The sequence below is a fragment of the Haemaphysalis longicornis genome, unplaced genomic scaffold, assembly GCF_048455015.1.
Source record: "Haemaphysalis longicornis isolate Haplotype H1 unplaced genomic scaffold, Haemaphysalis longicornis Haplotype H1 scaffold_23, whole genome shotgun sequence".
Taxonomy (NCBI): Eukaryota; Metazoa; Arthropoda; class Arachnida; order Ixodida; family Ixodidae; genus Haemaphysalis; species Haemaphysalis longicornis.
This window is the reverse complement of record NW_027526306.1, coordinates 306,851-333,105: the sequence shown is the minus strand read 5'-3', so window position 1 is coordinate 333,105 and position 26,255 is coordinate 306,851. Positions and strand designations below refer to the sequence as shown.

The window sequence follows — 26,255 nt, the reverse complement described above, 5'->3', positions numbered from 1 at the left end:
GGGAAACAGGTTTTGTAGCCACAAACAAGCATTAACAGGACAAATAAGTCGTTACATTGGTAGTGAATGAATGGGGGCTGCTGACGGCGGTAATTTGGCGGGGAAGGCCGTTCCAGTCTTTAGCAGCGCGTGGAAAGAAGGACGCAGCGAAGGTGGTGGTCCGGGTGCTGTGACCTGAAATTTGAACTACATGACCGGTGCGATGAGGTAAGTACATTGGTGGGGTGATGTAAGGTGCACAGTGTAGTGAAGAATAAAAGAATATATGTAAAAGAGAAAGGGTTGCGATGCGGCGGCGAAAATAGAGAGGCTCCAGTCCTGATTGTGCTTTCAAGGATGAAATGCTCATATCGTAGGAATATGCAGAATGCATCAATCTGGTGGCGTAGTTTTGGACAGCTTCAAGTGCGTTGATAAGATAAACTTGGTGTGGGTTCCAGATGGCGCATGCGTATTGAAGTTTGTACGCGAGTTCCTTGATGGGACCGGTACGCGAGTTCCTATGTGAGACCGGTTCTAGAATATGCCAGTACAATATGGTTTTCCCAAACAGTCACTAGCGTAAACAAACTTGAAAAAAAGTGCCCCCACCTCCCCGAAGAGAATCGTGAGGAAGTGCGAATGCATTTCTTGCGCCGAGAGTACACGGCGTAGTAATTCTGCCATCGCCTTGAGAGGCGCAGTACCGGCGAGGGGGAGCTGTCAGGCGAGGGGAGAGGCGCGCGCCGAGGGTGAGTGCAAACCTAACGGGGGGAGAGGCGCGCCAGCTGCAGAGCATGTGACGTCACGGCGCGAGGAGAGGGGGAGCAGACGCAAAGGCGCCAGCGCGCGGTCACGTGGGAGTGTGACGTCACGGCGCGAGGAGCGGTGCGGGAGCCGGCGCGGGCGCGCGCAGCCACGGCGCGGGAGGCGGAGCGCGCGCGGGTCACGTGGGGTGTGACGTCGCTGCGCCGTTGCTACAGACGCTCCTCTCCGCTCCTCGCGCCGTTGCTAGGGGAGAGGAGGAGGAGCAATGCGGACGGCGGAAGGTTCGGGGTCGCTTATAAAGTGCATCGCACTTAAAAGTACAAAGGAAGGCAGCGCGATTCATTTGCAATAGATATAGGCGTACTGGTTCCCCGACGAATATGTTATCAAGATGTGGCCTTCCAACAATCGCGGCTAGAGCAAAACAGGCACGCTTGAAATTTCTTTTTCAGTTAATTCACAACCATTAAAAATCGACAAATCCAGGTACATTTTCCTACCAGAATCCCGCACAACCCGGCATACACACTCCCATACTCTAAAAGAATATTCTTTGCAGAACGACACCTTCAAGAACTCTTTTTTTTCCCTAGCTATACGAGAATGGAATAGCTTAGACCCTTCCGTAGCTAACACAAATTCGCTAAAGGACTTTGCCTCAAAAATAGAAAATGCAACAACAGCCTCCCTGTGAACCGTTTGAGTGGCCGAGGACTCTACATGTGTGCAGTTATTTGTAGTGTTTTATCTCTTTTCATGTAACATTCCTTTTCTGCTAGCATTACTGAGGTTTGAAATGTGTTTTTATGTATTTCCGGCTACAAATGTGTGTTTTGAAATAATTTGTTTTTTGTGTTTATCGTTTATTCTGTAAATATATTTATGTATAACTATACTGAAACATATTTTGTATTTTGCTGTGTATACATTAAAGTTCATCCGCGTTTAAGATTGCAGTTCTTCTTTCTTTTTCTTACCGCATGTTTCTGCTGTTTGTGTAGACTAGGTGTATGTAAAATCTGCAAGCCCAGCTGCTATGGTCTTGGGAAGAGACTGGCAGTATTGTAAATAAATAAATAAATAAATAAATAAATAAATAATTGGTGGAGCAAGGCGGAGATGACGCTTGAGAAAGCCAAGCGTTTTATTGGGTGCGACGCTGAGAGCATCTCTCGTCGACGGCCCTGTCCTTCCTGCGTGCGTCCGTCGTCGGCGCCGTCCGCACTCTCCTCCGCTCACCCCTCTCCTCTCCGACAGCGAATACTCTCTCACGAGTGGCGTTGGATTGGATTCGATTGGATTGGCTTGGCTTGGCTTGGCTTGGATTTGGATTGGATTGGATTAAAGTGGATTGTGTTGGATTGTGTTGCGTCATCGCCGCGGCAGACGCCTTGGCGCCGGCGCGTGCTCAGGTGAGAGTGAACACACTCTCTCAACATCTGTGGGTGTGCTGCCCAGCGCGCTCTCACTCCGGCGGTGGGCGGCGCTGCGCGCGGTGCTGCGCATGTGCAGTACTCTCTCTCTCCACGGTCTCCTTTCCTTCGGGCGCGCTGCACATATAACGGTTGTGCCGCTCTCCGGCGGCCTTTCGGTCGACGGTTGCTCTCCGCTTGCGCTTGAACCCCCTCAGCGTCGCATCACACCAGGGTTCCCGCGAGGGGAGGTGGGCGTAATTTTTTTGGCTGTGGCGATAGTTGGTTACATGAGCCTTCCATGAAAGATCATTGGACAAGGTAGCATCGAGGTATTGGAATGAGGGAACTAGGTCTATTGTGACATTGCAATTCTTGTACGGAAAGGTTGAAGAATTGCGCCGGCGGGTGAACGATATAACTTTACATTTGGCAGGATTAAGTGTCATCATCCACGCATCGCACCACTCTCGAATATGAAGAAGGTCCTGTTGTAGGGCTAGGTGGTCAGATCTGTTAGTGATATGACGCAGTCATCAGCGTATACACGGATACGACTTGAAATATGCAATGGAAAGTAGTTGATGTAAATGAGAAATAGAAGGGGGGCGAGAACAGACCTTTGTGGGGCAGCAGAGGTTACTGGATGTGAAGTTGAAGAACGATGATTTACTACTAAAAATTACGAGTGGTTGCTTAGAAATTGTCTTATCTCATTTAGAATATTTTAGTCTAAGTTCAGCTGAGAGAGTTTTAGCAATAGGCGTTGGTAGGGTACCTTGTCGAACGCCTTGGCGAGGTCGAGAAAAGTGACATCTGCTTGGAGGTTAGCGTCAAGGTTAGAATGGAAGTCAAAAATAAATATGGCCAATTGAGTTTCGCAAGGAACGCCCCGAGTGAAGCCATGCTGGGAATATGGAGAAAAGTTGATAGAATCTAGAAAATTCATTAGTTCGGAATAAATGACGTTTTTCATGGGTTTGCAGGAAATCCTCGTGAGAGAGACGCGACGGCAATTGAGTGGCAAGTTTCTATTAATTGATTGTAATATTTGAAAGACCTTCCCCAACTTCCAGTCCTATGGTACATCGCCTGTGGAAAGGGACTGCGAAAAAATTAAACCCAAACATACCGCTGAAATGTGCAGTTTTTTTAACAGACTCATGTTTATGTCATTGATACCGGAAGATGACGATATTTTGCAGTTTTGGTTAAAGATACAATGCCATCTATTAACAAATTAAGAGGGGGCATGCAGGTAGCAGTAGCTTCAACCAGAGGAAAATATGGCACGTGCCTCTCTTCAATAACGACAGACGAAAAAGCGGCATTAAAAAGATCCGCAGATTCGGCATCGGGGACGACCTCACCGTTATCGCTTGCGAGTGTGATGATGCGTCGTTGGTCAGGGTTTATCACCTGTCAGAAACGCCGGGGATTATTGTTTAGCATGCTGGCCAGATCACTGTTGAAGAATTTTTATTTCGCTTTTTTATAGGGACAGTATAGTCGCTCTCTGCAGCATAGTATTTCTGCCATTGTTTGGCTGCGCGAAAAAAAACGCTTCTTTATTATTTCCGTCTTTTTAATGAGTTGGTAAACCGGGATTTCTGGCAGTTGGCCCGGATTGTTTTTTCAGGCATGTGCTTCTTCTCTAGATGGGTTATTTTTACTTTAAAAATCAACCAGTTGCAGTTTGTGGATCGTTGGTGAAAATTTACTGCATGAGAAGCCGCAAGTCCGTTGTAATAGCCTGATAGTTACCGTTCTCGTATAATGTGATCATTTTCGTCTGGGTAGTGCGGGGGTTAAGCGCGGAGGCAAAATCTGCATGTATCCCTTTAGGGTCGCTTATATCAGGCAGATAGGATATAGAAGACAGGCTTTGAGGGTGGTTAGTTAGTATCAGGTCTAGAATATTATCAGAATTGCGTTCAAAACGAGTGGGTAGCGACACTAGTTTTGTGAGAATATATTTCAGACATAATCCTACAAATTCCTTGGTGTCCGCGGGAGAGACAGTTAAAAATGTTCGCTGTCTCAATCGATAGGAGGTAAATTAAAATCACCGAAGAGGAGATCATTAGCATTTGGGTGTTTGGAAGTTAGCTTATTTGCCACGTAACTAAGTTGCTGGGAGAAGGTTGGGTTGCTCTGCGGTTGTCTGTAACAAATACCTAGAAGGACGGATTAAGGTGAAGCATGCACAAGTAGCCAGAATATCTCAAGGCTGGAGGTAATCTCTACGACCGAACAAGATAGCTGATTGCTTATAGCGATTAAAACACCGGCACCTCGCGACCCAGTGCAATCCTTTCGGTACACATGGAAATTTGGCAGTTCATTTAGGGCTTCTGCATCTGAGATGCCATTAATGAGCCAGGTTTCTTTAAGGATCAGTAATTTTCTATTGGATGACAAGACCAGGTTAGATACGAGTGTCGGCTTGGGGAGAAAACTACGAATATTTGGGAAGACTGCGGAGAGGGATAGTTGAGTTCGGATGGAGCTAGAGGAATAAGGGACAGGAAGGGTGCGGAACCTGTTTTTATTGCAGTATGGCTGCTATGAGATTGTTTTCACTTCTTGAGAATCCTCGTCAAAAAATATCGTTTTGAATCAATGAACAAGGTTTTATAACGCAAAAAGAAAGGCAGAGATTTAGTTTCGGCGAAAACGACCAATTGTTTGCGGGCGTACTGAACCCGACATCCGAAATCTTCACCCACGCTAAACTTGTTCCTTTAAATTTAGGGCCTTGTGAAAGAATTCCGTCTTCAGGCCTCAGTTTTAAAACTTGCGAACTTTACTATTATGGGGCGGGGGCGGTTGGGATCGTGACGACGGAGTCAGTGCGCCTTTATATTTATTTTGGTTTTATGACCATCCCAAGCTTATTGCGACAGGGGCTGATAACATTTTTTTCTGATTCCGCGTACGTTTCATTTGCCGAGGGGTCCGCAAGGCCATAAAAAATGAGGTTATTGCGTCGCGATCGGTTTTCTGCGTCGTCCAAACGTAGCTCCAGTTTGTTAATAGCTTGCGCCGACCTAGTACTCTCGTTTTTTAACGTTTCTAGTTCTGTTTTTAGTGGCAAGAGATCTTAATAATGCTGTTCGAGTTCAGCCATTCTTTCGCTTAACTCGGAAATGCTGTTGTTCGTAGGGACCAGTTCTTTCTTAATATCTTGAGCATGAGTGATCAGTTTAGATTGACCAGCGGAGATCTTCACTAACTCGTCAAAAATTTCATCTAGATCGGGGTCAGCGTTTATTTATTTATTTATTTATTTATTTATTTATTTATTTATTTATTTATTTATTTATTTATTTATTTATTTATTTATTTATTTATTTATTTATTTATTTATTTATTTATTTATTTATTTATTTATTTATTTATTTATTTATTTATTTATTTATTTATTTATTTATTTATTTATTTATTTATTTTAGTACCTCAAAGGCCTGGACACCAGGAATTACATGAGGGGTGAGCTCAAAAGAAAAATCACTGGTAAAAAACCACGCGAGATAACAGAGCATTCGATAAACAATTGGTTCGAAAAACTGCAGGGGAGGGCGGGTCACAAAAAGAAAAAAGAAAAAAGCGGAAGGAATGTTAAAGAGTTGATGGCATACACAGAATAAAAAATTCACCAGGTGAAAAATCACGCGAGATATGAACGAACTTGACAAGCAATTCATTTAAAAAGTAGGGCAGCAGGTCACAAGGGGAAAAATAAAGAGCGTAAGGAATTAAAAAAGAAGTCCAAGACACCAAAAGAAGGATCACAGCAATTTTAATGACATGCAGATGATCGAAAACGTGCTATCGGGGAGAATGCATTGCACGTAAACTAAGCGAAGTCAATCGGCTTGTATTTTTAACAGCGATTGCCTGAACTGTACTGAATCTCTAATCTGTGCCAGTTCCTGCGAAAGATCGTTCCGATCTTTGGCTGTGTGAATGAAAACAGAGTGTGCAAATGTAACTGTTTTTGGCCGCGTATACGATACTTGGAATGTGTTTTTGCTTCGGCCCGAAAAACTTGCGCGCCTTATGACGTATTTGTTAGGTGACAGTGTATAATAATATTTATGAAAGAGTGCTGGTCGGGCAAGCTTTCGGCGGTGACTTAGAAGTGGAAGAGAAGCACGCTGTTTTAGATCGGTTACGCTCGTAAAAGATGAATAATATGAAAATGCAAACCAGACTGCTTGATTTTGTACTGTTTCCAATGCCTGAACAAAGTACTTTTGGTGCGGATCTCAGATAGCGGCTGCATATTCTAATTTTGGGCGTGCTAGTGTTGCCTAGGCTAGTATTTTAGTTCTGGAGGGGCCAGTTTTAAATTGCGTTGGTGTGGTTGCTGCAGAAACGACAAATTTAACATGAACGGAGCAAGGCAGATCATTTGTTAGATGTACACCCAGGCATTTGTAGGAGTTAGTAGGTTGGAGTACCGAACCGTGGAGGGAGTAACTGTTTTTAAGTGTGTTTGCGCGTCTATGGAAAGATATGGTTTTCATTTGCGTACATTTAGCGACATTTGCCAGTCGCTACACCAATTTTCAATAGCTAAAAGGTGCCCTTGTAAGGTTAATTGATCGTCGCGGCTATTTATTCTAGTATATATCACACAATCGTCCGCAAAAAGACGAATTGTATTAGTTACTCGGGAAGGCAAGTCATTGATATATATTAGGAACAGAAGTGGTCCGAGTACAGTGCCTTGTGGTACTCCAGAGTGCACTTTGGTAGTATTGAAAGCAGTGTTGTTTGCGACTATATATTCTTTTCTATTAGTCAGAAAGTTACATATCCTGGCTCATACAAAGAAATCAAGGTTTAGCTGTTTTAATTTATGCATCAAACGACGATGAGGAACTTTATCGAATGCCTTTTCGAAGTACAGAAATATAGCGTGGGTTTGAATGTTATTATCAAGGTTTGTGTGCAAATCATGAAGGAACATAGCGAGCTGTGTTTCACACGACAACCCTTTCCGGAAGTCATGCGGTGACTGATGTATGATGTATGAAGTTGTTGTTTTCCAGGTGATTTATCACATTTGTAAAAATGATATGTTCCATATTCTCTGAGGCAATGCTGGTTAGTGATATTGGACGATAGTTACATGGCGATGATTTGTTACCATTTTGAAAGATTTGGACGATGTTTCCAAGTTTCTATTCCCAGGGTATATGGCCAGATGATAGTGATTGTGAGAACAGCATTGTCAATAATGCGCTTGTCACATCCGTTGTGTTTTTAATTATTTTTATTACGATGTTATCGGGCCCCGCAGCTGAAGAATTCTTCAAGTTTTTGATTAGGCAGGTGATTCCGTTGGTGCGAATTGTAATTGTAATATTAATCAAAATGGCAGTATGGTCTGCTGGGAAGGTAGTGGTGCGCTCTTTCGTAAACACGGAACAGAATACGTCATTAAGTACGTTTGCACAATCTTTATCGCTTGGCGCTTCGTCTGAGTTGCTGGGTAAAATTATGAAGAAGAAGTGGACGGAATTATGGTTCGCCAAAACTGCTTGGGATTAGTCTTCTGCATGTTAGGTAAGCTGACGCTAAAAAAATGATATTTGGCAGTGCTAATGGCTTTTTTGAGTTCTATTTTCGCCTTGTGGTAGGCTTCCCATGTTAACTTCCGGTTTTTCTTACTTGCTGTTTTAAACAGGCGTTTTTAAAGCAAAGCTTTTTACCTCTACCCCCCAAGGGTTTATTCGCGAGCGTTGGTGTCACCAGAAAACTCCAGCGAACAAATAAAAAATCTCACGAATCCACCCCGTGAATGTGGATGGAAAGCAAAGCTGTAAACGGAACCCATAACGATTACCCATACGACGTCACTTAAATTCACTCACACCGCTCTACAAATAGCAAAACCAGAGAGAAGGGAAATGCACTTAACCACACCATTTATTACTTCAAAGAGATATTCTTGTGAAGGTTAAATCAATGCATGATTTATGTGTGCGCGTACGAATAAAGAAGAAAAAAAACAGAAACGCACTGCTTCGCCCCGGGATGCAAGACGGGGTACCCTGGGTTCAGGAAAGTGGATGGGAGCACACTGTCGCTATTCCGCGCTCCGCAAGACTAGGAACGTCGCAAACAGTGGGAGAGAAATCTTCACCAAAAGGACAAGCCATTGTACGACTCTTCTGCCGTGTGCGAAAGACACTTCGAGTCCCATTACATCCAAGGGGATTACGTGCAAATCATCAACGGCGAGGAGGTGAGGTTTCCTTGAGGCACGGTTGGTCTAGCTGCTGACGCGGTGCCGACATTGCTTCCTGACTTGCCGGCCTATCTTTCAAAAGTCACCAAAAAAAGACCCGAAAGAAAGCGACCGGAGGATCCAGGTCCATCCAGTAAGAAAGTGCGTTTGTCGCATGTGGATGTTCACGAGCCGTGTCCGCAAGATGATACCTCCGTCACAAACGTGGTTGAACTCGACGAGCCGATTAGGCTTCAAGATATTTCAGACAACTTCGACATCCCGCAGAGATGGACAAAACTTCCCGTTACTGACTTCGAGGGAGTTGTCTACGCCACACCTAGTGTAAGCAGAAACCCATTTGCGGTGGCCCATGGGAAATGTCTGCTATTTACAACTAATGAAGCGGGAGAAGTTGTTGCTCGTATCTACTATCGTGGGAAGGAAGGTGCAGGAATGTGCGTAGGTTCACTGACAGAAGCGGCCAAAATTATGGAAAAAGCGGCCGCTTCCATCCTGTGCAAGGGAGTGATGGAAGAGAAGGAGTTCAACGAAACATATTTGGAGCATATCAAAGAGCACCTTAAGGCATCTACTCGCCTCGTGCAAGGCATCGTATTCAGCAAGTCTTGCTCAGGAGCTTCCACAGAAACATGTAAGCAGTTGTGTTGTTTTTTAATCGGCTATATATACTATACGAATTCCAACAGCTTCATTATTTCAATTATGCATGCAGACTGCTAGGCTCAAGAGTCACGCCTAACGTGCCTTCAGAGTACCGTATTTATCCAATTTTAACGCGCACCCGATTTAGGTGAATGAAAGAAAAAAATACCTTCGGTGTGTATCTGAATCCAACACGCGTGCGATTGGAAGGCCCGTTTCTCTAAAAAAAAGGCGCATGTTGAAATTTCGTAAATACGGTAACCCGCTTGCTGCTTTATTGGCTTTATTGTAATGCTCACACACACACACAAAATAAAAAAACAACTCCGAAGCAACCTGAGCCAACTGAACGTTCTTATTCAATCTTGAATTATTTAACTAAGAATTAATCGCATAAAAAGTCCACCTCGTTACAAAATTGCTTTACGTTTTGCCCCAAAATGGTATAAAGTCAAACCCGACTATATCGAACCCGTTTACATCGAATTATCCTCTATATCGAACTATTTCTGCGCACAGAATGTATTCTATGAGAATGTATGGCAAAAATTACGCTTATATCGAACAGAAATAGCAGCAACTACCGATATATCGAACGCCAGCGGCGCAAAAGTGCCCCCCCCCCCCCCAAGTTGGCTTTCCCTCGCGGCAGAGGAGAAACCCGCCGCACACCCTCGAAAAGTGGTTTAGCCATGCGGTTCCTCTGGAGCTCCTTCACCTCGCTCTTTGTGGTGGAAGTGTTTACAGAGCTCTCGGAGTTTCCGGACGCCGTTGATGGATCAACGGCCGACGAGTTGGTAAGCGTGGATGACGGTGTCGCGACCACGGGTGAGCTCGAAAACGAAGTTTACGTTTCAGACGGTGCACCGAACTCAAGCGGCTACGAGGAAAACGACGAAGAGCCTTTGCCTACAGCCTCAGAAGTTATTAATGCGCTCGCGCTAGTTCGTCGTTTCTGCGCAAAGGTGGAAGGTTGCTGGCTCAGGTGCTCCGACTACTTGGACAATGTAGAAATGTGCGTGCTTTTGCAGGCAGCGAAGCTGCCTAAACAGGAGAAAATTCAGGACTACTTCGTGCGGAAGTGAGTTTGTTTCATTAATAAAGTGCTTTCATAAACGGTAGGTGCTTTTATGCTGTCCAATTCTTCAGAATGCATATATCGAATTATGCCATATATCAAACTCGCGGGCGTTTTTTTGCGAGTTCGATATAACCTGGTTTGACTGTATATACAAAGTCACCTGTGTTCAGTGGCCTTATTTATGTATTTGATATAGCAGTAGGCTTTCCTGATACATTCCTCTGGAGGCTGTATTCTCCCATACTTGCAGGTAGCCTGTGCTTACCATGCCGCTACATGAAGAAGGCACTGCAGGCGAGGAGATCCCGCTTAAAGAAGAGAAAGTGAGCCAAAAGAAACATCGCAAGGCATCTAAGACTCTCGCACCAGAAAACCAAGCGCCTCCTCTACCGCGTCTGTTCCCTGCAACAGCAGCTTCACAAAATGCAGGCCGAAAACTCCCGGATAGGTGATGAAGCCTTCAAGGCCGACATTCAGAGCCTGCCACCAAAGCAGAACGAGGCAGCCCTACACATGTTTGGATTAGCTAAGCGCAAAGGCATGCAAGGGATGATGTACTCGAAAAGCTGGATCCTCGAGTGCATAATGATGAAAATGAAAGGGTCCAGGCTCTATGAGCACTTGCGCAGACAGCACTTTCTTGCCCTGCTAACGAAGGCTACATTGGCCAAGTATGTCAAGTCATATAGGACAGGCTTTGGGTTCAACAAGAAAATACTGAGCATCTTAAAAGACACGACACAGAAAATGGATGTCTTCAGCAGGCACGGTGGCCTACTAGTGGACGAGATGAAGGTCTCCGAAAACCTCTCGGTAGCATCTGGTGCTCACATTGAAGGATTTGTTGACCTTGTCTCCTTTACTCCTGACCACGACAAACATGTCGTTTGCGACCATGGCATGGCCATTGTTTTTGTGCCATTTGTCGGCAAATGGTCACAGATTCTAGCCGTTTTTGCCACCCATGGAAACGTGAAAGGCAACATGCTGGCCAAAATAATGGCGGAAGCAGTAATCATGGCAGAGCAGGCCGGGTTATTTGTAGATTTTGTCACGAGTGATGGGGCGACCTGGAACCGAAAAATGTGGTCACTAATGGGTATTCGTGCAACTGCATCCTTCACAAACTGCAACGTCGAGCATCCAGTTGACCACCAATGCTCCCCCTATTTTGTGCCAGACTTTCCACACCTGGTGAAGTGCCTCAGGAATGGACTACTAACGTCAAACTACAAGACTCCAGCCGGTGAGGTAACAATCCATCCTTTCTATTGATGTTCGCAGTGCTCATTTCGGCAGTACTATGTTGAAAATGCTGACAGATGTGAGGCGTTCCGAAATAAAGTAAAACCATGTTTTTGTGCATTTCAGGTGTCACGCCGACCTGTGCGAGAAGCGTTAGAGGGTGATGGTTCGAACGTGACACTACAAGCAATGCCAGGAATTACTAAGCATCATATCAACCCAGACAATTTCGAAAAAATGAGAGTTAACTACGCTTTCCAGCTATTCGGCGACTCTGCCTTGAATGGATTACGTTTCTACAGGACTGAGCTGGAAAGCAAATTTGGAAGCATAGAGCCACTGCTGATATTTTTTGGGTGAATCGAGTTCTATTTTTGGTATTCTATTTTTGGTACTTTAAAAACGTCATTTTACGTTTAGAAATTTTAACGCAACAGAAATCATGCAGTGATTTGACGCTACGTACTGCTTGAAATTTGTAGTGCCTATACCATTCTTTGCCGAGTATCCCCACAGCCAGGACCGTGTAACGCCCTGCACTTCCACAAAAATGCAGATATCGCTGAAGTTCCACCTGTAATCGCTTTAAATGGTGGGGTAAATGATACATGTTAAATTTAACGTTATATTTCCGAAACGCGTGCAGATATCCGCATCAAATTTGTTGTGCGCAGACAAGATGCCACTGGGTAAAACATGAAGCACTTTGTCTGGGTCTAGATTGTGTATCTTTCTTGTGGCCCACTCCCAAATTTCACGTGTGTTTGTTCATTGAATGTACCTTTTCTCTGGAACAAAAAAGAGGAATGTGATGATATTGCGCTGTGTTATTCTAAATAACCATTGGTTGTATTTGAACTAAAGACATTTGATACTTTACTTGGAGTATGGGCGCAAAAAAATAATGTCACGTCATGCACACAGCTGTAAGAGGGTGCCTTGAGGTATAACTTTTTTTGCAGTAGTAATATTTACGGTAACGTAATTGTTTTAGTTCAGAATATTTACGATTAGCTGTAGAACGTGTGTGCAAAGTTTCACTGTAATCACATCAATACTTTCCGAGAAAAGGTACATTGAAGTTTAAAAAGTTACAAAAAACTCAATTTGAGAAAAACGAAGTGTTATGTTTGCGTATTGCTCAAGTATGCTTAAAATGAACCAGGAGAATACATTTCGCTGCTGGCTTTTTTAGAGGTGTTTCTGAAACCCTTCTTGGCGTTCGTTTTCACCCGTCGTCTTTCTTTGCTTTCGACGGAGCCATACAACTCTGCCCGGTCAACACGCTCTTTATCCATCCTGTTGAAGGCAATGTCACAAACCACACGTGGAACAATTCCAAGGGCTTCCAGAACTGCTTTCCGTGCGGAATTGCCATCATTGTATTATGCTACAGCATCATTAGTAGCTGTTTTCACCGTGTCAGCGCTGACAAATGTTGTCTTGGGGCAGCGGCACCAGATGAGTTGGTTCAGTGACTCATTAGTGTTCTGGGTTCTTCCATGGAGACATTTCCTCAGAAGAGCTGGATCTGACAACGCCTTGAACACTGGCTTGAGGACATCCATCACTGCCTCAGGAATGTTGTGTTTGTGAGAGTAGGTTTCGCTTCCCTCAACAAGGCTGCGATTAGACCCACACCATGAGGATGGTCCTTTTGGGCAGAGTCCGTGCTGGGGCTGGGCATCTGTTGATAACTTGTGAAAGTATATTGCCCACACAGCTCGTCTCATGTTATCTAAACTATCTACATTTTCCAGGATAGCTTTGCCATAGTAAACCTGAAGGGAGTCGATGTCCTTTTCTGAGAGGCATCCTTTCCCTGAAAGTGGCAGACCATCGGCGAGCTTTTTCCCCTTCCAATTTTTTATGTTCCTGAGCCTCGTGCCCATTCGCGTCTGCACGTGTCCCACACATTCATGCTTTTCTATGGCCTTGTTGTAGGGCTGTGAGTCTCTGACAGAAATGTATGCCTTAGTGTCTCCATCACCAATGTAACTTGTGTACATTAGCTGGTGCGTTTCAACAGAGCGTCCAAAACGTTTTACAGCTCCAGCACATTCCATTCCACCAGATGGCCCATCGTAGGTAACTTTACATTCACTCATGTTGTCATTTGTGTGAAGGTTGCGAGCACAGATGTGGCAAAACTTGGATTCTACTTCAAAGTCCAACACCTTTCCTGTGTCAGCCGATATTGCTGCTACGACACCATGTAGTGAAGAATAACCCCGCTTCATTCATGTTCCATCCACTGTGACCGCAGTTTCCAGGTCTCCATCAGAGTAGAAGGCCTCTTTCTTAAGTTCTTCGGCAGCTTTTTCCATACTATTTCTCACTGTGGTCGTGGATGCGTCAAGAAGCCTTGCGTTGTACGACGCAAACTTTGTTGGTGGTGGCGGTTGATTCAGCACAGCACACATGGTGCGACCCGATGCCAATCTTTTTCCGCAGGTAAGAAGGGCGTACACGAACCTTTCATTCACTTCAAAGATGTTGCCAGAAGTGCGCCTGGATGTCTCGAGCACATTGCAAGCATCGCACTCACTGCAGGTGAAATTTATAGAGGACGCCAAACCGCTACGCCTGTCAAAAGCCTTTTCCAAAATAATTTCTCCCTTGTTGCACTTTTTACACACAGCAACGTTTTGCAAAAAGCTACGGAGAAGAGCGATGTCGATCAGGCGGTAACCAGTTGTACTTGCGCCGTCTACGTCAAAAGATGCACCACCATGCCTCTCACCTAGTTTCGCGAAGCTTGCGCTTCGTCGAGCCGGTTTCTTGCTGTCTTGCTTGGTCGTAAACCGATTACCTTTAAAAGTTCTCTTTCTGGTCCATTTGTTGGATGATCGTGCCATCTTCCGGTATCGCAGTGCGTTTTAAACTCGAAGCGGAGGCAACGCGACCACGACCGTAAACGTGGGAACATTCACAAAAATAGTACATACTACAAGAGCACCACTAGCGGCAAGTCTCTTAAAGTTAGTAATTTCAAAAATATACGATGATTTAATACGCTACATATACTGGAAACACAGACGCAAGCAAAAAAAAACGTGAAATAATGCAGCGAACCGCGAAAAACAACGCTAAACATACCGTCCTCTGAACCGATGTCTCAGCTGTGTCCACCATTTTTAAACGCCAGGGCGCGCGGCACACTTCGGCGCGGCATTTAAACCGTTTTGAGCGGGCACTTGACGACGCGCTTCCACGGTGTTGTTCCTCATACTGCACTCGATTTTTCTGCGCCAAAATTGCAAATTCGCTTTTTTGGCCGGTTTACCCTACCATACACCCTTAATAGCGTAAATAGAGATAACTGGTCGCAGAAAATTAAAAAAAATAATAAAAAATTAAAAAAAAATACGAAAAATGGCGAAACGAGTAACGCCATGCAGTTCCACAAAAAGGCACATATCACGGAACTTCAACCTGTAATCGTTAAAATAGCGTAAATGGAGATCATTGGTCGAACGAAACTTTAAAAAACTAAAAAATAGGAAAATATAAAAAATGACGGAAAATAGCGAACCCTGTAACGCCCTGCATTTCCACAATCAAGCAGATTTAGCGAAAGTTCCACCTATGGTCCTCATAATAACGTTAATGAAGATAGCTGGTCGAACAATTTTTTTTAAAGAATTAGCAAGAATATGAGAAAAATACGGACAATGGCTAACCGTATAACGCCCTACATTTCCACACTAATGCAAATTTGGGCGGAAGTTTTTTATATTATTAAGAAGTATTATACTTACTCAAAATGCTGGTTTCTTCCAAACCGTATTTCTTTCTTCAGGATGATACGGGACCTGATTGAAGTCATGACGTCCAAGTACCCTGAAAAAGCCCTTCGCCCTGGATCTGTTGCACAAGACAAGCTGATTGCCTTTCTGGCGTACCTTACGGAATAGGAGCTTCATGTCGGCAAAGAAGACGGTTTCTTGTCACAATCAACAGCAGTTGGCTTGCGAGTTTCCATCTCGAGCGTTCTTTGCTTGCTTGACTACTTGACGAAGCGTGTAAAGTTCAAGTATATAATGACATCAAAGCTTAGCCAGGATCCCGTGGAGCATCTTTTTGGAATAACAAGGCAGCCATCTGGGTGCAATTCGCATCCAATGCCACAGCAGTTTTTTATAACTATCAGCTGCCTGAGCTTCTATGGCCTTGCCAGGTCCGTTGCGAATGGAAATTGTGAGCCAGGTGTGCTGAGTGCACTATTTTAACCAGATATGGCAAGAAGTACCGTGTCAGACAAGCAGAAGCTATTTGAGAGATTGATTGATCATGGGGACTTGTCTGGGGCGCAACTTCACATTCAGCAGCAGCCCGATATAAGTTCAGACCACGCTGCATACATCATTGCAAAAAGCGACAAGAGGTTAATCTTCTATGTCTGCGGGTACGTTGCCAAGAAAACTGTCCTCAACACAGAGTGTGAGGAATGCTGTGCACTGTTACTCACAGGAAAATACACCGTTTTGAGGCTAGGCGCTGCTAAGTACACAAGGCTTCGGGATAATGGAAGTTTGCTTTACCCCCATGATCACCTTTACAGATGCATCGAGCAGTTGGAGAATATTTTCACGAGCTGCTTCAGCCCTCACGAGCTGCACCACGATAGTGTCATAGATGTGCTGGTGATCATAAAAAAACTATTGTGCTAGTTTTTCGGCTCGTAGTTTGTGGTAACCGCATTATAGGAAACTGTGTCGCGCGGCTAAAGCCAATCGAGAGGCTTCTTTGGAGCCAATGTCATCTTCTTCCCTCCATTTGGATCCTTCAGTTTAGAGTGCCTTTGAAGCCGTCAAACGCGCTCTCGCAGATGCTTCAGTGCTGGCCCATCTGAGGTAGGTTATTCTGATATCACTTATGACCAAAGTCAAGTTTAGCAGTGGGAGCTCGCTGTCCTTCAGTATACAGTAAATGGAGCATCGACATCCCTAAACGTTTTCTCCTAGGGCGTGAGAACGGCTCAGAAACGATATGTTTTTTCATCGTAAACTGCCAGTCATTAGGCACCTCCCTGTTTTCCCTTTCACGTTTTTTTGAAGGATGCTGTTTTCGCAAAATTGCAATATCGCAAAATTGCTGCTTTCGTTGTCCGTAAACTTTTGCTCTTGGGTGTACGTCAAACTATGTACAACAGCTTGCACACCCCTACGAGTTTACTAAGGTAGAAAGCTGGGCCAGTTGGTTCATAGTTTTAAAGGGGTCCTGAAATTGCTTCCGCCGATGCATGGATCTACATGTAACCAAATAAGACCATGTATTAGCAATCTCCTCCCGCAAGAATTTTGTTAAAGCGATGAGTATTAGCTGAGAAATCGTAAATCAAAAACCGCGCATTATCGTCGCGCCGCGTTTCCTCCTCTTTTCAACTGTTGACGGCGCGCAAGCACTGCCTCCCATGATGCTGCGCTAGTCAGCGGTGACGTACTTCCGCATTACGCTCCTCCGACTGCCGTCTGCTACGGGCAAGTTTTGTTGACACCATGAATTCCGCACTCCGCTCAAGGATGGATAAGCGAACGAAAAATCTGGCCGCATGTGTGCGGTGGCCTGGCCTTGCCCTTTCGCGGTGTGCGTTGCTGCAGTGCAGCACGTGACTTTTAATCGGCGGCGAACACGCAGCCGCTGGGGAGGATCTTGCGCTCGGCCCCTTTCATGCACCGCGCACTGTTTATCCAAAAAGCGCCGTATCAGATGTGGCCCCGCTGGTGCCGGGTCTTATTTTGCGGTGGTGGTAATTCGTGCCGGCGCCATGTGAAAAAGACATTTTAAGCCGATACAGAACCCGTGCACAAAACGCTTCAATCATGTGACCAGTTCAACTTGGGGCGACGCATGGTGGAGAGCGGCAACGTTGGCTAAACATGCTCCGGCGCGGCTCTGAGCTTTCTAGCGCTGGAGCGAGCGCCTTTCTTTGACGATCTCAAACATCGGTTGCCTTGGCAACAAGGCACAAACCGCCCCAGAGGTCAGTTACGGTTGCGTGATCCCGGTTCAGCTTGGGGCCCCACCTCGCGGCATATGGGCACTGCAGGCATACTACTGACTCTCATTTGGAAGTGCGAGATGCGTTTGGCATTACAGGAGGCGATGGTGTGTGTGTTGTGGACGCCTTTGTTTCGCGATGAAATGCGACGTTGTGCTTCTGCGGGTGGATAGTGCTTCCCATGGCCTGGATTATCTTTCTCGAGCGACGTACGACTCAACCTCGCATGGGGTATGTGCAGTGTGCGTGGCTAAAAGCCATCTCGGCTTGCGCGCCAGAGTTAAGTGACTTGCTGTTCGTCCCGGCAAACCGCGCGCGAGGTGAGTGCCGAATTTACGAGGGGCAGGAGGAGGCAGCCCATCGTCTGTCAATCGCGGTTCAGACTTGCAACGCATGTTGTGACGTTGTGTTCGTTCGAAACGCATCTCTGGATTGTTTTGAAGTGGAAAAAAATGTATCCGTCAAACCTGGGCATTCGGCTCAGGGCGTTCTCTGCGATTGCACGAAAGAAGTGCCACGGGGCTTCGACGCTTTCTTTATGGGACGTACTCCGGTAAGAGAATATCCATGTCGTGTTATGGCCGTGTTGCATTCAATACGAACGGTTAAGCGTTTGTTTACACTTGTTTCGTTTGTCGTAAAATGTCCAAGCACTCCGGCACTACGCTGGCAGATCAGCCGGCGAGTCGACGCTGAGCAGACGACTCATCTCTTTGCCGGAAGTGCGTGAAAAAGCCGCCTAATAGCAGGATGTCTAGCTCATGACGAACATCGGGGAATCGATGATGTAGACATGTGAAGATGGCGGCGTCCAAAAACACGAAGGAAAGGGTGAGAAAAAAGCGACAAACTTTGCAACAAAAGTGTGAGCTTTCCGCTGCGCGTAAAAGAGTAATACTTGGCCCAGATGACCTTGACGACCCAATCTAACGATTGCGCTACTTCATTTAGTGTGCTCAAAATGCCTTTCAGGGCCCCTTTAATGCGTAGCATTCTTTACCGTGTACCCTCAAAGCCAGGAGCGTGTAACGCCGTGCATTTCCGCAAAAATGCAGATTTAACGAAATTCACAAGTGTAATGGTTACAATAACCTAAATGGAGCTAACTGGTCGGAAGAAATTTTGAAAAACTAAAAAATAACAATAATTAAACGAAATACAGAAACTGTCAAAACGCATACCCCATGGCATTACCACAATAATGTAGATTTCGCGAAAATTTCACCTGTAATCGTTATGACTGCGTAAATGTAGTTGATTTGTTGAACAAAATTTTGAAAAACTAAAAAATCAGAAAAGTATAAAATAATAACAGAAAAGGGCCAACCGTGTAACGCCCTGAATTTCCACAGTATTGCAGATTTCGCCTAAGTTCCAAATGTAATCGTTAGAATAAAGTATATGGAGAGAATTGGTGGAGCGAAATTCTGAAAAACTAAAAACTAACAAGAATATAAAAAATTACGGAAAATATCAAAACTTATAGCGCATGGCATATTGTAGGTTTCACGACAGTTTCACATGTAATCGTTATAATTTCGTAAATGGTGATAATCGGTTGAACAAAATTTTTAAAAACTGAAAAAATAGAAAACAATAGAATAATTACGAAAATGGCGAACAGTGTAACGTCCTGCATTTTTTTCAATAATGCAGATTTAGCGTAAGTCAAAAATGTAATCGTTAGAATAGTGTAAATAGAGGGAATTGGTCGAGCGAAATTTTGAAAAACTAAACACTAACAAGAATATAAAAAATTACGGAAAATATCAAAATGTATACCGCATGGCATTTCGACAACACTGTAGATTTCGGGACAGTTTCACCTGTAATCTTTAAATTGCGTAAATGGCGATAATCGGTTGAACGGAGTTATGAAAAACTGAAAAAAGGAAAACTCTAAAATAATTACGGAAAATCGCGAGTACTGTACCGTCCTTCATTTTTCTAATACTGGAGATTGAGCCAAGTTAAAAATCTTGTCGTTAGAATACTGTAAATGGAGGTAATTGGTCGAGCGAAATTTTGAAAAACTAAAAAGTTACAAAAATGTAGTTAATTACGGAAAATGTCAAAACGTATACCGCATGGCATTTCCTCAATAATATAGATTTCTCGAAAGTTTCACCAGTAATTGTTATGATGGCGTAAAGGGAGATAATGGGTTGAAGAAAAGTTAAAGTTAGAAAAACTAAAAAAAATCGAAAAATTAAAATAACCATGGAAAATGGCGAACCGTGTAACGTCCTGCATTTTTACAATAATGCAGTTTTCGCGGAAGTTAACAATGTAGTCGTTACAATAGCGTAAATGGAGATAATTGGTCGAGCTAAATTTTGAAGAACTAAAAATAACAGCAATATAAAAAACACGAAAATGTAAAAACGTATACCGCACGGCATTTCCACAATAATGCAGATTTCTCGAAAGTTGCACCTGTAATTGTTATAATTGCGTAAAGGGATAGAATTGGTTGAACGAAATTTTTGAAAAACTAAAAAATATATAAAATAATTACGGAAAATGGCGAACCGTGTAACGCCCTGAATTTCCACAATATTGTCACGCAGCCAAAGACGACGCAGTTGTCTTCCAAGAAAACAATTATATTCGAGCGAAGTTGTGCTCCCCTAGCAACTCAAAGAATACACAGGCGGCGAAGCAGCAATCAACAAAGTGACGTTCGAAGGCGAGCGTGACGTGCGAAGACGATTCGAATGCCGCGGAGTCTGCTCCGCAGGCATTTATCTCTGGGCGCGAGTATTTCTAGAACCGTCGAAGTGCACCCAGAATGCTGTAGATCAAAGAAGATTATTCTAGGCTGTTGACGTTAGTTCGAAACGCTCTCTCTATCAAAAGAGGAAACACGTGCGGCATAGAAATAGAGAATATAACACGCGCTCTTTTGGCACACAGTTAACACAGATGACAGAGACGGGCATGGCCGGTCGGAAAAAAAATTCCCCGCATTTCTCCGAGGGGAAGAATGTGAAATTGCGAATGCACGAGTTGAATTTGCGCGGTTCGGTAATGTTCGCGAAAGAGAGATCACACACACACACACAACTACAAAGAAAGAAAGATGCATTTATTCACAGACACCTATTTGTGTGTCGTTGTACTTGATTGCTAGAGCGGATCTCAGCTTTGACATTTCGTGTGAGTACTCCTTTAAGCGGGTGCATTAGCCCTTCTCACGCCCGATTCTTGGCCAATCCCCCACGTGGGTATGTGCCATGTCAGCGGCCAGGCAGCGCGCGCCCATCTCCCCCCGTTGCCAAGGAAGACGAGGAGATTCCTGGCCAATCCCCCACGTGGGTATGTGCCATGTCAGCGGCCAGGCAGCGCGCGCCCATCTCCCCCCGTTGCCAAGGAAGACGAGGAGCGCGCGCACCCGCAGCTGTTGCTATGAGGACGGCGGCGGACGCTTCAGGCTCGCTTAAGAAGTGCATTCGCACTTAAAACAAAACATAAATAAACAAACCCAATTCATGGTTCGCGGCAGTATTGCAGATTTCGCCAAAGTTATAAATGTAATCGCTAGAATAACGGAAATGGTGATAACTGGTCGAGCTAGATTTTTAAAAACTAAAAAAAGAATAATAATATAAAAATTACGGAAGATGTCCAAACGTATACCACATGGCCTTAACACAATAATGTAGATTTTGCAAAAGTTTCACCTGTAATCGTTATAATTGCTTAAATAGAGACAATTGGTTGAGTGAAAGTTCGAAAAACTAAGAAAATGAAAGAAATGTCAAATAATTATGAAAACGGCGAGCCGTGTAACGTCCTGCATTCTTACAATATTGCAGATTTCGCCAAAGTTGAAAACGTAATCGTTAGAATAGCGTAACTGGAGATAATTGGGCGAGAGAAATTTTTAAAAACTTCACAATAACCACAGTATAAAAATTACGGACAATGTGAAAACGTATACCGCATGAGATTTCCCCAATACTGTAGATTTCGTGAAAGTTGCACCTGTAGTTGATACAATTGCGTGAATGAAGGTGATTGGTGGAACGAAATTTTCAAAAGTAAATTAAGAGTAAGAAAAAAATAAAACATTTACGAAAAATTGCGACCCCTGTTACGCCCTCATTTTCCATATTATTGTTGATTTCGTCTAATTTCAAAATGAAATCGTTAGAATAACGTAAACGGAGAAAATTGGTCGAGAAAGATTTTGAAAACTAGAAGTATCAAAAAAAAAAAAACGAAAAATGTCAAAACGTACACCGCATGGCTTTTCCACAATAATGTAGCTTTCGCGAAAGCTGCACTTGTCAGTGTTGCAATTCCGTAAAATGGAGATAATAGCTTGAACAAAATTTTCAAAAGCTAAAAAATAACAAAATATGAAATAATTACGGGAAATGGTGAACCGTGTAACGCCCTGCATTTTCACAATAATGCAGATTTCGCAGAAGTTTCAAGCATAGTCGTTAGAATAACGTAAATGAATATAACTGGTTCAGGTAAATTTTGAAAACCAAAAAATAACAAAAATAAAAATTACGAGAACTGAAAACGTTTACCGCATGGCATTTCTACAATAATGCCTATTTTGCGAAAGTTCCACCTGTAGTCGTTATAGTAGCGTAAATGGTGATAACTGGTCGAATGAAATGTTGAAAAACTAAGAAAAAAAGGAAAATAAGACATAGTTGCGGAAATTGGCGAATCGTGAAACCCCTTGCATTTCAACAATAATGCAGGTTTTGCAAGAGTTCCAAATATAATCCTTATAGTAACGTAAAGTGACAGAAATGGTCGGGTGAACTTTCTAAAAAATGGAAAAAATAACAAATATAATAAAAAATTACGGAAAATGCCATAACGTATAACGCATGTCATTTCCACAATATTGAAGGTTTGGCAAAAGTTTCACTTGTTACTGTTATACTTGTGTAATTGGAGATAATTTGTCAGACAGGATTTCGAAAAAAACAAGAAAAAATGGCTGTGAGAAAGTGACACTCAAGACAGGCGGCATAAGAATGGTACGCATTAGTAGATAATTCTCTGAATTTCTGCTCAATTTTTGAAGTGGGAAACAGTGCCATGCTCTCCTCCTTGTACGTGTTGGGTGTGGCCTTTGTCCGCATGCGAAAGTGAAGGAAATTTGTACTTAGCCAGGGGAGTTCGTTTCCATTGTTGAGTTCTAAATCCAGTGCCGTCATGTCTGTCTTCTCCACTTGTGTAGCGTCGTAACACTGGTTTTCACTTCGGTTGATTGATTGATTGTAGGGTTTAACGCGGCGACGTAACACAGGCGATGAGGCGCGCCGTAGTGGAGGACTGCCTCTCGGGATGTTGAACGTGCTTCGTAATCTCGTACACACGGGCGTTTTCGGTTTTCGCCTCCATCATAAAAGCGGCTGCCACGGCCGCGAATTGAAACCGCGACATCGTGCTCAACAGCGCATGCCTTAGCCACTGAACCACCGCGGACAGTGGTTTTCACCTCAAAATCAGAGTATACGTCGGGCATCAGATGCTCAGCGCATTCCCTCGTGGACACCTTCAGGCGCATGAACACTGCATGCCTTCTCACGGAGAACGCCAGAACCTTCTTACACACGGGTTAATCCTTGCATGCCTGCAGGGCGGCTAACCGCTCTGAGCTGTCAGTTCTCTGTACAGTAGCCACTTCGCCTAATCTCGGAGATGTAACTTTTCACCGCATGTATGCCGTGTACGATATGTCGACAGGTTTTCGCAGACCATTGTTGTCGAGTTCACATCGACATCGCCTCATCGAGGCTACTAATACTATAGCCCACCCATCGACGGGTGTCTCAGAAGCTCCTTCCGTGCAGCTACGCTTTGACACCCAGGAATGCCGACATTCGCACGTCAGTGCGCGACTGCACGCCTTGCCCGCATGCAGGCACGCGAGCATTGTATTCCTGCTTTCAAACCATTTCACAGGCCCGATGAACGTTGTTTCGTCGTTCAAATGGTTACTTGCAAAACATAGTGCATTCAAAGTATATGCGCTGAAATGTGGCGTTTACAGGCGCTGTGTAAGAGTAGCAGGGATCTACTTGCATGCACCTGCCCGTTTGTCTAAGCTCAACTTCTTCGTAGTCATTTCTCAGGATACCCAAAACAATCACCCTGTTGCAACTCATGGTGTACTCTTCTTCGATGCCAACCCTTATTTCTGCCTTATTCAACGAGCCCCTCGTTTTACAGTTCTTATCAGCTATACATCTATAATTACAATGATGACAGTATTACAAATAAAATTACAATGACAATTTCAATGACAATAATAATTACAATACAGAAACAAAGAGAACGAGACTGTTAATGTCATACCGAAACACCAAATAAATAAGTAAAGTGTAAGCTTGGGCATGAGGGTAATTTATTTTGGAACTTTGGCAAAAGGTTCGCAGCGCGGGAGACGAGGACGACGAACACAGGACAAGTTCTGACTTCAACAAGCTTTAGTGACGATACCGCCTATAATATATACATAAGGGGCAACAGAAAAAAATATAAAGAAAGCGATGGGCATGAGGCCTCACTTATACACGTGTTGAACTTTGTCACGACCCAGCCAGACAATGGAGTTCGTTTTTGGAAAGTGCTATCGACGGCACGCTGGTGCAAAAGTTCACCCAGTCGCTGTATCTGTTCAGCTTTTACGATTTCGCAACCACAATCTCGACAGTGTATCCCCAGATGGCCCTGTACTGGGGTGTTAGCATTGTAATAACGGTCTTTTAATCTTTTGTATAGGCACCTCCCCGTTTCGCCAACGTACTTCTTCCCGCACGTAAGCGGAATGAAATAAACAACGCCAGAAGTACATGACACAAAAGGCTTTCTGTGCTTGGTGGTGCAAATTTTTCGTCGTCTGGCAGGGAATTCACGCGCTTGCAAAGCTCTGATAATTTCTCAGGGGTATAGAACACCACTGTAACATTGACTTTGTTGCCTATCTTCTTCAAACTGTGCGATATTTTGTGCAAATATGGCAGCACCGCAAGAGGCTTCTTCTCGTCAGCGCAGTCCGCCATCGGATTTTCCCCCTGCTTAATTTTCTTTCACATTTTCCGCCACGGAAACCAATAGAGGCTCCGGAAAGCCAGCGCTTTTCAGGCAAGACGACTGTGCGAGAAGGCTAGGCCGCATAGAGTGGCTATAGGTCTTGTGCTGGGCTTTAGTGAAACATAGATTTGCAATTCCGCGATTAACAAGCTTAGAATGCGTCGACATAAAAGGCAGGAGGGGCTTCTTTGCGCGGGGATCATTGATCCAGCACAGGTGATTAGTAGAGATGCTTAGCCTCAGATACAAAACTCTCAACTTCCCATCGATCGGAAGTACGTGGGTGAGGAGAAGAGGTGCTAGGCAGTCATCAGAAATGCAGAGCACATCCGTAACAGCACACTCCAACTTCTCAAAATTCTGACAATCAGCTGAAAAAGGAATCAAGAAGTCGTCTACGAAGCGAAAAACTTTTGGAACGAATGCTTGATCTAGGCGGCTAGGAAAGATACGGTCATGATAGGCAAAAAAGATGTCGCCTATAACGGGAGCGATCCATGAGCCGATACAGACTCCGCTTTTTTGTATGTAAGTGGTATTGTTCCAAGACGCAAACGTTGATTTCGAGTACAGGCCGAGAAGTGCTAAAAAGGTGCTCACAGAAATGTCGTGGGTATTCTGGAATGCAATACAGCCGAAGTCATCAATGCAGTCCTCAACGCAACGTAGCAACGTACCGTGCGGCAAGGAGTAACACAAGTCTTTGATGTCAACGGAGCAGGCGTTGAAACCTTTGTGACTACTTGAAATAAACGCAAAGATATCGTTTGCGTCTCTAACGAGAAAAAGGCCCGCAATCGTTAGTAGATTTAGTTTAGACTTATGAAAAAAGGCAACAGCTTTCTGCCACGTCCCATTCTCAGAAACAATGACTCGTAACGGCCAGTCAATTTTATGAGTGTTAACAGTGAAAATATATCCAAGCTAAGCTTCTTACATTTGCCTATAGAGCTGGCTAACCCCTGGAGGTTCAGTGCGTTACAGAGCCTTTTCGCATCATTACGTACTTTCCAAATCGCGACGTCATTGCGGCAGATAAAACAGATGTACTTTGAATCACGCTTTCGAATCAAACCCTCTTAAGCTCCCTATGGCCCTAAGACTGCCAGGACAGAGGCCCTCGCTATGCATGTAGCGAATCAGAATAGGGAGCTTAAGATGATTTAACGCTGGTCGACCACTGTCGACATGTCGTAGACACTCGAGTCACGGCCTTAAAGAGAAGGTCCCCTTCACCCCGAGTAGTCCGAGTGGCGCTGGCTACCACCCCCAAGCACCGGAAACAAAAATACCTGAACATATATACCCCAGAAAGTGGAGGGGAAAAAAGCCGCGCCAGTAGAGGAGTGCTCATCGCACCAGACCGGTATTCTGGAGGTGGTTTGTTCGGATCCCAGCCGGCGGGCATTTTTTTCTCCACATTTTTCTTTTTTTCCAAATTGTTTATCTGTTTCAATGACCTACCGCACCATCCCCTTTGCTTTCCGAGGTTTTCTTGACTGCCAACCCTTATTTCTGTCTTATGTTCAACGAGCCCCTGATTTCCTGTTCTCTTGTTCTGATTCGCTATATATATAAATATATATATATATATATATATATATATATATATACATATATATATATATATATATATATATATATATATATAAATATATATATATATATATATATATATATATAAGGTTAGTAGAGACAGAGACAACCGAGAAAGACTTAGAAAATAAAAATAAGTTTACTGACGTTTCAGGGAGAGGACTCCCGGAGTCCTCTCCCTGAAACGTCAGT

The 26,255-nt window shown here is 44.0% G+C and overlaps 1 protein-coding gene and 2 pseudogenes across 1 annotated transcript; 2 read left to right on the top strand and 1 right to left on the bottom strand.

Moving 5' to 3' along the window:
* Positions 1–202: 202 nt before the first annotated feature.
* Positions 203–9,144, top strand: LOC144172498 (uncharacterized; annotated as a pseudogene).
* A 1,552-nt stretch (positions 9,145–10,696) lies between these two features.
* On the top strand, positions 10,697–12,085 carry LOC144172497 (uncharacterized). Its single transcript, XM_077701189.1, has 2 exons — positions 10,697–11,393; positions 12,039–12,085. Exons 1-2 carry the CDS (start codon positions 10,697–10,699, stop codon positions 12,083–12,085), a joined length of 744 nt encoding a protein of 247 aa, XP_077557315.1.
* Positions 12,086–12,543: 458 nt separating this feature from the next.
* Positions 12,544–14,527, bottom strand: LOC144172496 (uncharacterized; annotated as a pseudogene).
* Between the last annotated feature and the right edge of the window lie 11,728 nt (positions 14,528–26,255).

Excerpts from the sequence above, each read along its gene's own strand:
- LOC144172497 (XM_077701189.1), top strand. The coding sequence starts at position 10,697 with ATGATGTACTCGAAAAGCTGGATCCTCGAGTGCATAATGATGAAAATG. Across the intron at positions 11,394-12,038 it reads AAACTACAAGACTCCAGCCG|ATATCCGCATCAAATTTGTT; the intron begins GTGAGGTAACAA and ends AAACGCGTGCAG.